Source organism: Acartia tonsa, chromosome 7, assembly GCF_053477335.1.
Source record: "Acartia tonsa isolate MP-2025a chromosome 7, ASM5347733v1, whole genome shotgun sequence".
Lineage (NCBI taxonomy): Eukaryota > Metazoa > Arthropoda > Copepoda > Calanoida > Acartiidae > Acartia > Acartia tonsa.
In genome coordinates this window covers 23,588,973-23,607,265 of record NC_137266.1, presented here as the reverse complement: position 1 = coordinate 23,607,265, position 18,293 = coordinate 23,588,973, and the positions used below count along the sequence as shown (strand labels likewise).

The 18,293-nt window shown below is 30.6% G+C and overlaps 1 protein-coding gene across 3 annotated transcripts in view; it reads right to left on the bottom strand.

Moving 5' to 3' along the window:
* The window catches only part of LOC145324213 (uncharacterized), a 73,934-nt gene that overhangs the window by 48,442 nt on the left and 7,199 nt on the right, over window positions 1–18,293 (bottom strand). For all 3 annotated transcript variants that reach the window (XM_080166836.1, XM_080166837.1, XM_080166838.1), the window contains exon 2: window positions 12,739–12,814. In XM_080166836.1, coding sequence (XP_080022962.1) covers window positions 12,739–12,814 — 76 coding nt within the window. The remainder of the gene's footprint in view (window positions 1–12,738; window positions 12,815–18,293) is intronic.

The window sequence follows — 18,293 nt, the reverse complement described above, 5'->3', positions numbered from 1 at the left end:
TATTTTATTACTGCAATTGGGCAAATATACAGGGAGGGTGTGGACATTGGGCTGTTTATTACACTAGTCTCCAAAGTTTCAGGTAACGTTTTATTATCCATTGATTTAACACCTCGCGGACGTTTCATGAAGTTGAGTATCCAAATCTGTGGAAGGGTTGATTTTGTGCATCATCATTGAGGATGTAAATAAATTTATCAGCCATTGTCTTATCCCTTTAGATCCCTGATGAAGTACATATACAATTTTTGAGAAGCCCTACTCTTAACAATAATCTACATAACATCTTTTAATTCCGCGATGTTCATTTCATTGGAAGAAAAGAATGCGATTTGGTTTTTTGCACAATTAAGCAATTGCAATGTAATTCGCTAATTAATTAAGATTAACTGTGAAAATGCAGGGATAGTAGGACAAATAATTGTAGTTTTTATACACCCCATCCCAAAATTGAGGATGATAAATGTTATTTTAAATTTTTTTTGGGTGGTAGGAGGTATTGAAATACTCCCATTCCCCAACCCCCCCTCATAAGCTTAGGCGTCCTTACTCTAGATGTTGAGTTTGGCTTTATATTTTGTTTTTAAGCTATAACATTAATCCATGTTTGAAATGTAACGCCTTGGCCAATTAACAAACCTAGTATATAATGATTACAAAAATGTAAAATTAATAAACATAAAGATCTTAAATCTCATAGAAATCTAACTTTGAGCTTCATTACTTTTTCCATATTCCATTAAATTTACTCGCTCATCTGATAAACCAATGATGAAAAACATTTTAGATGTAAATAATATTAGATACCAGTAAGAGCTGGGGATCGGAAGGGATAAGACAATGGCCGATAAATTGATGTACATCCCAAACAATGAAACACAAAATTACCCCTACTGTAAATTAAAACTAGTGGGCGAAACGTTGGGACAGTCAACTTAATGAACCATATAAAAGGAATGTTTATAAGCAAATGAATAAGAAAACGTAATTATAAAACTAGTGAAATAAATAACCCAATGTCCCCACCCTCACTGAATAAGAATAATGTATCAATAACTTGATTTTTTAAATGTTTATTCCTATGACGAGATTTTCTAAACAAAGCTTTTCTCATCAAGTCTAAAATTGTATATGTTTTGGGTAAGGACGTCCAAGGATTTTTTTTTTTGGGGGGGGGGGGGCGGGGGGGAATAAGTAATTCAATGCATTTGGTGGTTGTCCTCCATTTTCTTTATTTCCTTTTTTTCTAATTACAATTTGTCTTACGGCCTAGTCTGTTGACCTACAATGTTATAATTTTTTTATTACGATGATCAATCCAAAAACTTCAAAAACTACTAATATGAAAGATGCATTAATATTATAAATCAATAAATGATAAATATTACACAGAATTTAAACAAACAAACATTAAAGCACACTCCAATTTTGAATAATAGTGCATAATGTTGTAATTTGCAGTTAGTTTAAAAATTGTTCAAAATAATAGTTATTTTTTTTTAATTTAGGGCGGACGGCTAAAGATTTACCGATCCCTTTTTAAGAAGAAAATGAAAGTCCTTCAAAGACGTCATAAAAATGAGGGATGAGGAAAGGAGAAGTGGGAAAGAAAAACCCTAAAAAAGAGATGGATATTCCCTCGTTTTTATGACATAAATGATGATTTTTGGAGGGACTTTTGTCACCTTCCTTTTTAATCAAAGTTTTACCTTTTAGTTAAAAATAGCGCAAAACTATGAATGGCTTTTTAAGCAATAAACAAATAAGTTTTTTTGCATGGCTTAATTATCCTCTATTAATTTACCAATTATTGTTTTGCGGGATCAAGTGACAAATGCGAAGACAGGTTTTGTCAGGGAGAGAGGGGACGATAGGCTGTTTATTACACTAGTCCCTACAGTTTTATAATAATGTTTTCTTATTTGTTGGCTTTTGGGTACTTTTTAATTGAATGGTTAATTGATCCACAAGTTTAAAACACTAATTGTAATCTTCAAAAGGGATAATTTTGTGTATTAACATTGGCCATTTTCTTATCCCTTCAGATCCCTTTGTTTAGCGATTATACCAATGTGCAACTGTACGACCATCCGCTGCTAACAGCCTTAAAAGTTGCCGAAAGAAACTGTCTTATTAATTCAAACATGATCCGTTTTACGTACTCTAACACAAAGAGGTAAAGAAACCACAAGAATTTCCATATCAATGAATAATGTTGTTTACTTTTATTCAACAAAACATTACATCAGGGATCTAAAGGGATAAGACAATGGCCGTTAAATTGATGTACATCCCGAATGGCGATACACATTATTGCCCCTCCTTTATATTACAAATAGTGGTTGAAACGTTTGTACACTCTACATTACAAACCAATCGATGAAAATCTAATCAAAGTCATAAAAGTTGATAAGCTAACAAATAAGAAAACGTTATTATAAAACTTTGAGGACTAGTGTAATAGACAGCCCAATGTCCCCTCCCTATCTTACATAGCATTACCAAAAATTGTTAGGTTGTATGTGTGTGTTTATGCATCAAAATATAAAATGCTTCCGTAGATTAGAACATTGTGATTTTCTCGGCTGCTATTCAATATAGTCAACTAAAATTTTTGTTGAATATTTCCTTTATCAAATATTTTTTTTTATTTGACTTATAGCATATACTTTTTCCTTTTTTATATCCAGGATTTTTAAACTTCGCCTATACTCTATCAAAATACAGGGATTTAAAGGGATAAGATAATTACAGATAAATTTTTGTACATACCCAATAACTATACACTAAATTAACCCATTTGTAGATTACATTTGTAGCGGTTGAATCATTGGGACATTCAACTTATTGAACCCGTTATTATAAAACTTTGGGGACTAGTGTAATAAACAGCCCATAGTCCCCTCCCTCCCTGAACAAAACATGTAGATTAAAACAGCAATAAACCTTGCTGCTAATATTTAATCTCCAAACCAATGCTTAACACCTTTAATAATAAATTTGGCTTTTTATTATCTTATTGCTAAATAAATACACTATATTTTGTCTGTAATTACATATCATTCTAACCGCATTTTTTTAGTCTACAAAACTAGCAAAAACAAACATGTTTTTTTTCAGTTATCAATGTAAATAACTGAAATAAAATAACCAGGGAGGCAGGGGCGTCCAAGCTTTTTATTTTGGGGGGGGGGGGTAAAATTTTTTTAAGGGGGGGGGTAATTCGGTTTTGGGGGGGGGGGTAAAATGGCGCGCGAAGTGCGCCGCAAATTTTTTTACCCCCCCCAAAATTTTTACCCCGAGGGTAAAATTTGCTTGGGGGGGGGGTAATTACCCCCCCTGAAATCTGTTGGCAGGGGTAAAATTTGTTTACCCCCCCAAAAAAAATTTACCCCCGGGGTAAAATTTTTGGAGGGGGTAATTTAAATTTTATAAAAAATTTAGTATTAAAAATGCGCGCGAAGCGCGCCAAAATTTTTTTTGTTAGAGATTTTCTATTTTAGGGGGGGTATTTACCCACCCAAAATTGTTTGGACATTAGCTTCTTTATAACACTCAAATCGAGAAATAAGGTTTTCTTATCCTTAGGCTTAACAACCGTAGGTAATTTTATTGAATTTTTGTTGGTTTATCCATTTAGTTGAGTGTCTACATTTTTTAACAACAAATTGTAATCTAGAGAGTGGGTAATTTTGTGTATCTTCATCAGGGTGTACATCAAATTATTGTCGATTACTCTTATCCCTTTAGATTTCTGAAAATAACATTGATTAACAAAAAGACTACAAGATGTAATAAAAAAAATATGTGATACTTTAGAAAATGGCCATGCTCTTATAATGTTCAGCAAAGTCAAACAAAGCTAAATATAATTAGATTTTTGACGTACAGAAAATATTGTGGAAAAGCTGTTGATTTAAATTCATATAGTACATCATTAATTAATTAGTAAAAGCAATATTTATTATTTCATATAATTTCAATTTTATTGCCTGTAATTGAATGTTTGGAAGTAGTTCTCATATTGAAAGTGGAACACTCCAAGGACTCCTCCTGTATGCAATGTAGCTACTTTTAACAACAACTATAACTACAAATGCATTCTACCAAAATCTACAAAAGAGTCAAACTATAGACACACTCAGCCAGTTCCAGAAATCCAATAGGACCCCAATGGAGGAACAACCCGGTCATACTATTGGTTAGAAAAAGTAAAGATTTTGGTGGGAAAGGGCGTTTATTCATTTTCATTCCATTCGCACAATGAGTAGGTTATAAATAGTCGCATTTCTAAGGATGGGTAGTTAAATTTCTTAGGATAGCACAAGCTTTCGTGTCTGCTAAAAATTCCTTTTCAAGTTTGGCGTATTATGGGGTCAGTTTAACTATCAAGATATATTGTTTTTGCTGCACAATCTATAACCCTATCAAAATTGTTGACATTATATTGATATCCATTTATATGTTTCGACAACTATAAGGCTTATGAAATACTAGCGGCTACGCCCCTAGAGGCCTCTTGGCACTTTAAATGTTCTTTTTTTGATCAAGTCTCTACGATACCTCTTTATTTTGCGTTGGAATCTAAGGGTTAAAAAAGTTTTGTGATTTACCTTGGGAGGTTGGTGGTACCCTCTCTCAAAATAGTTATAAACCTTCCCGGGGCCTATGAGAAGCTACCCTGTTAAGGATAACCCGATTGGTTCAGCGGTTAGCGAGATCCTTCGGTACAAACATACACACAGACAAACACACAGACAGACAAACAGACATCCTGTTACTTTAGTAAAAGGATATTTGCATTATATTTATATGGACTATGGCTGACAAAATATCGAAATATCTACAGTTCATTTACACTAAAACTACATATTTGTGTTGACATAATACGTCCTTTATTATTAAAAGTCTTCCAATATTTGTAAGGAAGGGATGCTTCACTTACAAAAAAGGGGATTTTCCCGAATGATTTAATGTGTATAATTGTTCCTCTGAAATAATTATAATAAAATACCATGCTTCAAAATTTTTATATTGATTTGACATTTTATTAACTTTAACAGGTTCCAACAAAACCCCCACTCAGCTTTCAGTTGCATAGCTGCTCTATAACTTTGTTATTATTGTACGTTACTCTGTCAGACGTTCACTGAAAGAACGTCAATTATTGTATTTCTTATCAAAGAATTTTTGAAATATCCTTAAAATTATTGCTAGTATGCAGTAAGGAAGGGGACAATGGGCTGTTTATTACACTAGTCCCCAATTTTTTAAATAATGTTTTCTTCTTCATTTGCTTAACAACTTTGGGGACATTTATGAATTTTTATTGGTCGATTTAATAAGTTGAGTGTCCAAACGTTTCAACTACTTATTGTAATCTTCATAAAAGAGAGCAATATTTATTTATTTTAAAATTTGTACAATGCTATTTGCAGTGTTTTCTCTTTAAGACTAAAATATTTTTTTTTAAATTTAAATTGGGTGTATTGTATTTTTAAAATTAACTTCATCAGAAAGTTTCAAGTAGTCTCTCGTTTATTTTAATTAAAATGAATGCAAATATTACAAAGTTCTCCAAAAATCTTGAATTGTATATAAACTACTTGACCCTGTATTACAAATTTCAATTTTGATTTGTATTATTTTATTTTTAAACATTTTTCAAAATTTTCTAAAAAAATGTATACAAGAAAAGAAGTTTAATCTTGATTAGATCCTCAGGACAAAAATGTCCTTGTTGTGTGTGAGGGTGTGTGTGTGTAATATGTACTTTAGTGTGTGTGTTTAGAACATAAACATAGTAATTGTTGTTAAAAGTGATAACACAAAAATATTTCAGATAAAAGTACAGAATGTTGTATTTAATTAAGGAGAACTTTAAGGGCTCATTTTAGAATTTTTCAATTGGAGACAGCCATTCAACCTTCTTTTGAATACCTGTTACATCGTATTACAGACAGCTTCCGCCCCTCGGGACTAACAAAACTGGTTTTAACCTTATAATAATCTTAATGTATGAGAACCGGTTCTAATCCAGCGGATATTATTAGGTTTCATAGCCATACTGGAAATGTTATTACGTAGTAGATTTAAATTAATTTAAACAATATAAGTTTTGAAAAATGTCTACGACAACCATTCAAGTTAAAAGTTCTCTTAAAAACTCAGGGAAGGATAAGTCACTAGCTATTACTTTATTCTACAACCCTACATTTCCCCCAATTATAACTAGATAATAAAAGAAGTTTGTAAAACATAAAGTTACTAGGAGAGTATTAATTGTCAGCCATTGTCGTATCCCTGTATCCTATCATAAAGTGCACTAGGAAGTTAAAAAATGATCTTTACAACTAATATGAAGATTGAAAATAAATCGGTATAATTTTCAATAATAAGGCAAGAAGTAAATTTGTTAAAAAAAACAATTTAAGCCATTTATCGTAGGGCAACTACATATATAGCCTAATAATTAGTTTTTTTTTTGTTTAATTTACATAAAGGGTTAATACGAAAAGTTACAAAATACAGAATTGAAGGATTAATAGATTAACTGATACCTGCCTCATAAACTTTTTTCTTGCGATTTTTTTGTACTAAAAATTTTTAAATTTGATCTCTTAATGCCTGGTATTATAACAGGGTGTTAATACATTTCCACAGAAGAATTACACGAACAAATCATTAGAATCGCAGATTTTTACAAAAGCATTAACTTCTATTATCATTTTGCTTTACTCTTATTATTAGACCCTGGGATCTTAAGGGATAATACAATTTCCGATAAATTGGTTTATATCCCCAATGATGTTGAGACAACCAATCAGATAAACCTTTGGGACTAGTGTAATAATCAGCCCAATGTCCCCTACCACCATGACATAAAACACTATGCTTATATGATAATATGCGAAAGTGTATGCACACATAATTACCAGGGAGGGGGGGGGGGGGGGGCATTGGGCTGATTTACACACTAGTCCCCATAATAACTATTTCGTTAGCACAATAACTTTGGGGACTTTTAATGAATATTGATTGGTTAATTCATTAGGTTGAGTGTCCAAACGTTTCAACCTCTAGTTATCCTATTCTATAAAGTAGTACTAGTAAGATCTATGTCTGTCTGTCTGTCTGTCCCTTTAGATCTCTATAAACACCGATATATCTACTGGTCCTGCGGTGGTTTTAAGCTATTTTCTTAGATGATGGGACATCCCCAAACCCCCCCAAAAAACAGCAGCCGCTAGTAATCTACAAAAGAGAGAATTTTGTGATTATCTTTGAGGATGAACATAAAGTCATTGTACGTTGTCTTATCCCTTTAGATCCCTGTCTTATTAGCCTCCTGCTGCAGAAAATTGGTTTCTTCAATGACACCACGCCTCTTTTTTTTTAAACCAATCAAAATTGGAAATATCAACCATTAGAAAAATTGCAGGAAATGTTTGGTTTAATAAATTTAAAATTGACCATAATTAGAAATATGATAAGGAGATTTTTTATATAGCGTACACACAAGGACATGTTTCAATACTGGTAGCGATGCTACTCTTTTATTTTAGCATGACCTTACGTCCGTCTGAACTTGCTCGTCGATTAGTAAATCGGAATGATTTTAAATCATGTAAAAATTGCTAAAAAACAAACTTCAAAAAAGCAAATAGAGTTAAATAAAAAATGTTTAGTTTAAGTAAAACAATCAGGGATCTAAATGGATAAATTTAAGAACATCTTCGATGATGATACACATAATTACCCCTTTAGTAGATAACAATTAGTGGTTGACACGTAAGGGCATTCATCTTAATGAACCAACCAATCAAAATTTCATAAAAGTCCCCTAAATTGATGAGAAAACGAATAAAGGAACTTCATTATAAGACTTTGGGGACTAGCAATAACCAGACAAAACATAAGGGATAGTGTAATACACAGCCCAATGTCCTCTTTCTTTATGAAAAAAAATATATGCCATTAAATTTTTCATTTTTTATCAAAACTTATCTTTTTTTGTTGCGCTGCTTATTAACATCAAATTTCTTGTTTATATGTTAATACTTTGCAAATTGTGATTATTTTGCATCGCTTATTATGCATTTTAATATTAATATAAATATTTAAACATGACTTATTATGAATTTAACAGCATTATTAAACTTTTAAATATAGTTTTTTTTCTTCTGAACTTTAAACGCTGGGAGAGATGGGATATTTAAAAGTAATTACACTGGTACCCATAGTTTTAGAATCTCGTTGTGCTATTCTTGGGCTACTATTGGATACATAATTAAATTTTATTTGTAAGTAGTGTACAAACTTTTCAACAAATAATTGCAATGAATAAATGGACTGGGTAATTTTTTACTATCATTGGGGATGTATTTCAATTTATCTTTCATTGTCTTATCCCTTAAGTTTCCTGTTTTAAAGTGTAGTATTATTACCAAAAAAAAATTACTTCCAAGTTTTGAAAGATTAGATATTTTAAGTGTAATATAATATGATATCATTTGTGATTAAATGAGTCAAGTACAAAAAAAGCTAATACGTAGCCAGGTATCTAAAATTTAAATTTTCTGTAAATTATTGGAAACGTTTGGACACTCAACTTAATTAACCAACCAAACCATAACAATTCACTAAAGTCTCTTAAGTTGTAAAAATGTTAAGCCAACAATTAAGAAAATATAAAACTTTGGGAACTAGTGTAATGTTCAGCCCATTGTCGTGGGGACAAGTAACGCTGCAATATAAACCTACCAAGATTTTACACAAGAATGACAAAAAAATAGCAGATCAAGTATTAGAGAATTTTTTTGATTGATTGGTGTTTATAATTGATAATATCAAACCTTAAATCATTTAAGTATGCTTTTAATGTTGAAAATTGGCCAATATATAAAAAAAGATAAAGATTTCAAAACAGATTTTTTATTAACCAAGAAGTCTAACAATTTATTTCTAATTAAGTGATACTCGCAGCTGGCTAAAATAACGATACCCAAAATCCCCCCTTTACTCCATCCTCTCCCTTCCTACTGGATAAACTAACTGACCAATAAATGAGATCCTTGTTAGCAACATAAATTGACTACAAATTTTCTACTGTCAATATATCCACATAATTTATATTAAATAGCCTATCCTTTAAGAAGCTGCAATACTGATGATTTTTTTACTTTTAAAATTTAAAAAAAAGATTAAATCATTTTTATTCGATAATTAATTAGTTTCTTTTCAATGTCAAGTTTACACCACGGTTACAGGGAACAGACAATGGACGATAAATAAATAAGCTCGGGAGAAGGGGTCGAATACAAGGATCTAAAGGGACAACGGCCGATTAATTGATCATACAATGATGATACACAAAATTACCCCTACTGTAGATTACAATTATTGGTTACAATAAACATACCATTGTCCCCCAACCTGATATCGGTCAATCATTTAAAAGTGTTACATTTCAAAAGACGCCTTAACCCTTTCCCCACCCCTTTCCTCACCCCTTAGTAGAGAGTGTACATTTTTTGAGCAACTTCTCGCATCCCCCATCCCTGAGATGCAAGACAATAATGAAAGGAACAAAAGAAATTTTCTATTTGAAAATTTAATTTGTGGTACATTTTTTCCAATGGTGCAAAGCCACTCGTCAACTTATGTATTACATTTTTTAGTAGCGAAGCTACTCTATAATTTGAAATGTCCGTCTGTATGTCTGTATGCATGTCTGTATGTCTGAAACGTTTTGGGGGAAACGTGATTTGCTCGGCTCCTATAAAAGATAGACAGCTGAAATTTTTAGGGATTATATAAGTTATCATTCTTCATATTTTCACCAAGTTTCATTGATATATGTCAATTAATTGGGGTGCTAGATCAATTCCTAGACTTTCATGATTTTCTCGATTCCTATTAAAGATAGAAGTCTAAAATTTTCAAGGATCAAATTAATTCAAATTCTGCACACTTGTATAAATATTTAAATACTCTATAGTTCATTCTCGATGTTCTTCCATGATTTTTGAGCTTCGTTACTTATGGATGTTGTCATCCTTGTTTAAAGTAAAAATGTATTTTTAATGGTAATTTTAAGTTAAAATTAGGTTAGGTTAAGTTAGGTTAGTAGAGTCCCATAGGGTTAGTACTATGTACAAATAGGGCTATACTTGTTGACACTAAGTTTACTACCTAATCAAGATTTGATAAAGTCAACCAATAAGAAATCGTGTTTTATATTTTCCTATGCACAAAAATGTTCTTTTTCAGTGGATAAATTTAGTTTTTAGTTTAAACTTGGCACTGAAATAGTTTTCTTTTTTTTATACTGTATTTTTGTGCACACTGGGTTAAATACAGGCAAAGTTTATTTGGCTCAAAATTTAAATGCAAGATTGTTATATGATATTTTTAGAATCAACACGTACCGCATCCGCTCGTCGACGGAGAGGTGATAGGTTAAAATCTAGGCCCGACACCGCGTCATATCTAAAGAAATTAAAAATTGTTTCCACTGCTGCTATGTAAGGTGGGTGGAAACAGGACTTCTCAGACAAGGATTGTGCAATCAAAGGGTTGTTTTCTTGTTGGATGTTACTTAACCTAATATCATTTCGTGTTAGAGTATCGTATCCCAATACAAGCGGATGTTACTTTTTATTTTTAATTGACCATTAAAAAATCAACGGAGAATCCCGCCCTTACGAGGTAAGGTAAGGTAATTCAAGGCTAAGGAAATCTAACTCCAAGGCTAGATTAAGATCCCTTGGTCATGTTGTAGCACCTGACCCCTTCAGATTAAAGTTATAAATGAACAATAACCCACTAAAAAATTATATTTTCAATTACATTCTAACTCAATAATTTAAGGATAAAAATTCTGCGATACAAATAAAATCTAATAATTTTTGTAAAATAATAATAATTTTTAAAAAACGAAACAAAAAAATCTCCAAGTTTTAAAGCAGTGTGGGTTGCACTTGAATGAAAAAGCCATAATTGCCTAAAGGACTTACCAAAACCTTATAAAATTTTTATCACTTTATGGCCTTTTTAGGAGTGCAGTTACTCTTTACCAAGGGTCTGACCGTCCGTCTTAAATATGTCATAATTCAAAGTACCTTTCTTTTTTTAGTAACACAAAAATTCAGAAATTGCTTTGAATTAAAAAGGTAATGGAAAAGTAAAATATTCAGAGATTTAGGAAGAAAGGGTACAATGGGCTATTTATTACAATGGTCCCCAAAGTTTTATAATAGCGTATTCTTATTCGTTGGCGTAACAACTTTTATGAATTTTGATTGGTTGGTTCATTAAGTTGTCCAAACGTTTCAACCAACTAATTGTCTTCTACAGAAGGATTAATTTTGTGTATCATCATTGGAGTTGTACGACAACAATTTATTATTGTTTTAACCCTTTAGATCCATACTAAAGTATAGTCTACTTTTACGTTTCTCTATGTATAACACTTTACTATTATTCTATCATAACAGAAGTATTATAGCTTCGCTACTTATGTTCATAACTGAACTTGTAATATCATTGCATTGTAATTGATTTCCCCCTCAAGCCATTATTGCAGTTTTGTACAAAGAAAAAATAAAGAAAAACTTTGCAAAAACTAATTCTTACTACTTTCAAATTTTTTTATCGCTCTTTTAATTAATTTATTAATATTTTCATTTTTTATAAGAAAAACTTTTTATATAGTAAGAGGTTGTACTAGTTATTTTTAGGGGGGGAATGGTTACAATTAATTCAGCAAAGCTATTATATTTATATTATTATATAAACTTTATTTGATTTGTATAATTAAATGATGAACTGAAATTAGTTTCCGAATGTGAACACATTTTCCTAGGTGTTTCCCAATCCTATCTCAATATTTGCTACTAGCTAAAAAACCTTCAAACTTCAAAAAAAATCAAAATTTGAATGTATTAACGATTTATACATTATACATTCAAAGTTTTAATTTTTCAAATTTTGATTTTTTTTTGGAAGTTTGAAGGTTTTTTAGCTAGTAGCAAATATTGAGATATGATTGGGAAACACCTAGGAAAATGTGTTCACATTCGGAAACTAATTTCAGTTCACCAATTAAATATTCGGAGTGCAGTTACTCTACAACTAAATCTTACAAAACTTTTCCATAAGTGTTGATAAAAATTTTATTTTATTTGCATTTTGCATTCTTGTTTTAATAAAGTTAAATGAAAAAATATTAACTTTTTAACTATCTTATGGGATTTGATATTAAACTTTAAACAACGATAGTTTAAGAAATCTACTAATTTTGTATCAGGAGTTAAAAAATCTGAAAAGTATGATTGTCTATTTTTGGACAGGTTTAGACATCCAGTTGAATTTTATAGTTATGATATGATGGATTCACTGAGGCTTACATTCGGCTGACGCGCGGCTGCCGAGCTCTGATTTAAAGAACTCAAAAGTATTCATAATCAATTAACGTCAACTAAAGTTTATTTTTCTTCATATAATTAATTTTCCTTACTTTTTTCTGTTGCCTAACCCCTTATAGGGATCCCTAGCTTTGCGGGGCCTATAAATGTGTTGCCCTAACCCTGTGGGGCTATCCTTTATCCAATATAACCAAACCTATATCATTAAAACTTTAAGAAGTATGATTTAATGGAATGGATTTTTTTTTATGAAATAGCATCTTATGAATTGATACTGCACATACAAAAACCTTATTACAAATAGACTGACCTATTGGATCCAGGTTTATTTCTGGTGTATCCTGTTCCAGATCCTGTAGCTCCAGATCCTCCAGCCATTGTCGGTCCTGAAATAATTTAGGTTTAATCCTGATATAAAAGTAACCGAATGTCTGTTTGTGTGTTTGGCAAAGGATTCGGCTAAACCAATATGGTTCTCCTTTACAAGGAAGCTTTTCAGGTTTAGGGAAGGTTAATAAATATATTGAGTAAAGGTACCTCCAACCTCCCAAAAGCAATCGCCCCTAGAACATAATGACCCCCCCCCCCCAAAAAAAAAATGTCTCTATAAATCAGACAAACTATATAAGTTGTAGTTAAACTATTCTAGCAATTCTTATATAAACAACATGAGAGCTATCCGTACGTTACGAACCCTAATTATGGAAAAGCTTTATTTTTATAAAAAGTGTTCAATATTATTAAGATGACATTCCAATAAGATTTATTAAGGAACAGGCGGACGAACAAGCATTAAATATAGAAAAGTTTCACTTTTATAAAATAGCATGACCTTTTTACTTTCTTACTTAATACTACATATTATGTTAAACTTTTTTACAAAGTGACAGTGACATGTATGTATACCAACTAAATCCAAATATTTCAACTTAGATGTTGCACCACATTTTCATGTACTGTAATAAAGTGATGCTCACAGCTGGCTAAACTAACGATACCTCCCATCCACCGGCTTTACCATATCCCCGACCTACCTTGAAGGAACTGACCAATAACTAAAGACTATTGTAGCAAAATAATTAACGACATTATTCCCCAACTTTCGAAAAAAAAACTTATTGAAAGCTTTGCAAAAGATTAAGATCAATAAATACAAACAAATTCAGGCATATAAAGGGATAATACACTGGCGAATTAATTTATGTTCATCCTCCTTGATGACAAACAAAATTATCCCTTCCGTATAATACAATTAGTGGTTTTATCATTAGGACACTTAACTTAATAAACCAATAAAAATTCTATAGAAGTCGTCAAAGTCAACCAATAAGAAGACGTTAATATAAAACATTGGGGACTAGTGTAATAGACAGCCCAATGTCCATTCTTTTCCTGAACAAGATTCTAATTGATTAAAATAGCTGAATATCCGTCCTTGTCCATGAAACTTAAAATCCCACAATTAAATAACAAAAATACTGTCATAATTGTATGTAATTGAATTATAAAACTTTTTTAGTAGCGAAACTACACTATAATTAGGATATGTCCGTATGGCACATGGATTAGAACCGATTCTCAGCCATAATGAAGAGTATAAAATTATTTATCGCATCGAATTATAGACAGCTTTTCGCAGATTCGCAGATATTAAAATGAACAATTATAAGAGAAAAACCAGTTTTGTTAGACGGGTCTTCAGGCTTACAAAACTGGTTTATAATTTATTATTTTAATATCCACAGAAAGCTGCCAATAATAGGATGCGATAAATAAATATCATATTCTTAGTCATTTTTAAACATTGTACGTTTTTGCTACTATAAAGCTTTAAAAAGTACTAACTTATAAAGAAAATCAAATCAACCAACGAACAAAGTAAACTATAGAGAAACTTCACAATTCTAAAAAAGAGTACGGACATATAGAACATAAGAACATAGAATTATGAATTTTTCCCTAAGGCGTTGAACAAATTTGAACCGGAAGTTATTATTATTTTCAAAACATACCAATATTAAACTTAGATAATTGACAAGAATAACAAAATTCCACCACAGCGTATCTTTCTTATTTTAAATCTAATATAAGCAAAATTATCTTAATTTTGTGTAAAGCTTAAGATTTCAATAACTACTAAACTGATTAAGCGCATAGGTCCCAGGATGGTTAATTTCATAGGCAAAAGGGTGGTTTTAGGCTTTTTAGGTACTTTCAAACAACTTAATTAGTTTATCTAAGAAGGCTTCATATAGGTCCTAATTCGGTTTTTATTATTAAAGCTTTCTCTGGTTTTATTTCACATATACTGACGTAGTGAGCTGTGTCCTGTAAGATCTCGTAAATGGCTGTTCCCTTCAAATCAAAAATAAGTTTTATGAAAAGTTTACAAACAAATGGAACATATGTATTTTATTAATAAACTAAAATCAAAGTCCCCCCTAAATGCTATGGGCAAAGTTACTGCTTTGCAAAATATAGAGTATAATTTTAATTGAAACTATTAATAATGAAAATAATTCATATTGACAAATACAAAATGCATTTCTCATCAAATCAATATTTATGAAATCAAAATAATTCTAAACAAATTTGTCCTTTTGATAATATTTAACTTTACTTTAATATATTGGGATTAATAAGCGAGGTATGCAGTAACTAACTTAGCTGCCAGAGAGCAGGTAAATGGCCTAAACCATTACAAATATATTAATAAAATAGCCTAAAACCACATCTCTGTGAAGGTTACCTTAATTCAAAAAAACTTAATTAGTTCAGTAGTTATTGAAATATAAGCTCAAGACAAAAAAAAACATGTTTCTTTATATTATAGGATAATTTAAATAACTATCTTTTTCAATTTATACTTTTCTAGCACATATTATATTTAGGTAACATTAGAAATGTATTATTAGTTGGACAAATAAATTGAAGCTCGCATTAATAATATTAAAATTGAAAACCAATTTTCGGCCTGAACATTACAAAAACACAAATCAAACAAACACACACAATTCAAACATTCAATATCCCATTCAGTTTGCTTAGGAAAGATAAAAACCTCCCTCAGATTCACACAAAAATGAGCATTCTATCTTAAATGGTAGCAGGTAAAAAATAAAAGTACTATCTATAAACACAAAAATTCCTTAAAACAAAGGAGAATCAAATTTTTCTACTTTTTCTCAACAAAAAAAGTGGTGGGATAAGAATAATCAGAGTTCTAGCTTTAATAGCAGCATAGTAAATCTGATTGAAAACGTGAATTTCGAGAACTTACTGGGCACACAAATTTATGATTTTGTATATAAAATGGGCTTAGAAGTTAAACATCCATTACTTAAAACATGTACCTTAATTTTAAATCTAAATTTTCAATCAATATATAATTACTTGGATGTTGCATCAAAATTGCATGTGCTCTGATAGAGGAATAATCGCAGCAGGCTAAGATAACAATTTCCCGCATCCACTCCCTTTACCCTATCCCCTTCCAACTACTGGATTAACGCACTGACCAATAAAAGAGGCCCATATTAGTAAGCAAGCAAAATTTACGACAAAATTCCCCCTGTTATTACATCCATGTATATCCTATATCCATTATGTTTTTGTAAAATGAGGGGTGACTATTTAAGTCTTGAATTGAAGTTGCAGGGAAATTAGCAACAATTGAAGACTATAATTTTCAGCAAAAATTGTGGAAAAGGGCGTAAATCACAATTGTATATACAGGCAAGGATTATTAATGGCCTATAATAATCAGCCACAATAAAGTATATTTATCAAATCATTAATGTATATGTATGATATATATATACCCTCCTCCAACGCATTTAACAAATATACGTATACAGGGTGTTGATTAATTGCAATGTAACATATTTTTTTAAACTTCACTTAAACAAGGACAATATATTGACCAAAAGTAGTGCAGCATCCACAAACAAACACAAAATATGTATTTATGGCTTATAATTTTTGAATTTATTAATGAGTGGAATTTATAATAAAAATTTGACATCATTCAATCAAAAAGCGGTCAGTCTAATGGATGCTTAATTAAATCGTTGATTAAATGAATCTACAAAAAAATCATACACTTATAGTCCTAAGTACTTGATCAATTTGTTATTTACCCTAGATTATTTACTTACCACCCCCCCCCCCCCCCACCCCCAGAGGGAGAGGGCTGTTTATAATATTAGTCCCCAATGTTTTATGTTTTATATTTTCATATTTGTTGGCTAAACAACTTTGGGAACTTTTATTGAATGTTGGTTAGTTGTTTCATTAAGCCGAGCGTCTAAACGTTCCAACCACTAATTTGAATCTACAGAAGGGGCAATTTTGCGTTTCATCATTAGGAATGTACATAAATTTATTAGCCATTGTCTTTTCCCTTTATATCCTTGTTACTAACCCCTGATAATGCAAATAATTACCTTAATAATTGCGCAACTTTAATTAACGCATTTAAATTGACACCCTGTATTGGTATGTATATTTTAAATCAAAACTTCAGGAATTTTGCGCATTTTTTTGCATTACCTTTTTTGCAACTTGTGTTGTGAATTTTAGATAATAATTTTCTGTTTGTTATCCTTGTAATTTTAATAAATTATAATTTAATTCATAATTCAATAAATTATGATAGATGAATGAATTTAAATTATTATATAAGTATCATGATAATGTTCATGTTCAAAAATTAAAAAAAATATAATTTAAAACATCATATCTAAGACTAGACAGCTTGCTATATTTTAAAAGAAAAGTAACATTAGACTATAATAAAGAAATTAGGTCTGCATTTCTGACTGTCCTCAGCTTCTGTCTCTCTGTTCTTATGTCCAATGTCTGACTGTCATATGGCAATTTCATTGAGTGTGTTTTTGACAAAATCGTTCTTTTAATACTATTTTTATAAAAGTAGAAAAGGTACAAAATTGAAAATTTCTCCGTTTTTCTTGAAAAGAAAATTTTATGCAAATGTATTCGAATAATTAGTTTTGCAATACGGACCTTTGAAGTCGAAAGGACACTCCAAAGTTCTGTCAATAAAAATACAATAGATCTTAAGCTTTCAATCTTTAGAATTATTTACGTCTTTTAAAATTTAAAAATAAACGCTCCATACGTCTTTAGTCTATAACAGATAGATTTTTGTAAATTCAAACATGTTAGAATTGCCCTGTTGAATTCAAACGTTGAAAGAGGATTCAAAAGGCAATTAAGAAAAGTTTTAAACTCTTGCAACTTAAAAATCATTGCAAGAAAGTCCGTACGCTCATTTCAAATGTGCAAACATATTTTATTTTGAACTATATTGTATTGGGCTTTTTAGGAAGCTATTAATACAGCTGTAGTTTATTAGTATACTCAAATATAAACTACTAAGAAGAGCTATACAAAATGAAACAAAACAGAGTAGTCATTTTTATATATCAAACTGTATTTTAACTGCATTTGCGTAAAATGTCTGTAGAAATATGCAAAATTTCATTCAAAATGCAATAGAACAAAATTTACTAGATTGATTAGAACCGTGTTATTGTACTTTTCAATTAATTTAGTGTATATATCAAAATAAGCTTGTAGTCATATCAGTATTTAAAATAATGTTTTGTTAATAATGTGCCAGTTAAGACCACTTTTAGTCGACTTAAATAAAGTTAATGATATTTTTTGAAAAAAATAAAAAAATTTAATTATAAGTCAGACATAAACACTTTTATTTAATGTAATAAAGTCGAGTTATCCTTTTAAAAAAGTAGTAAGGTTTTTTGTCTGAAGATTAAGATCCCGATAACTACTGAACCAATTAGATTTTCTATTCTAGGTAAGTTTCACATATTCCTGTGA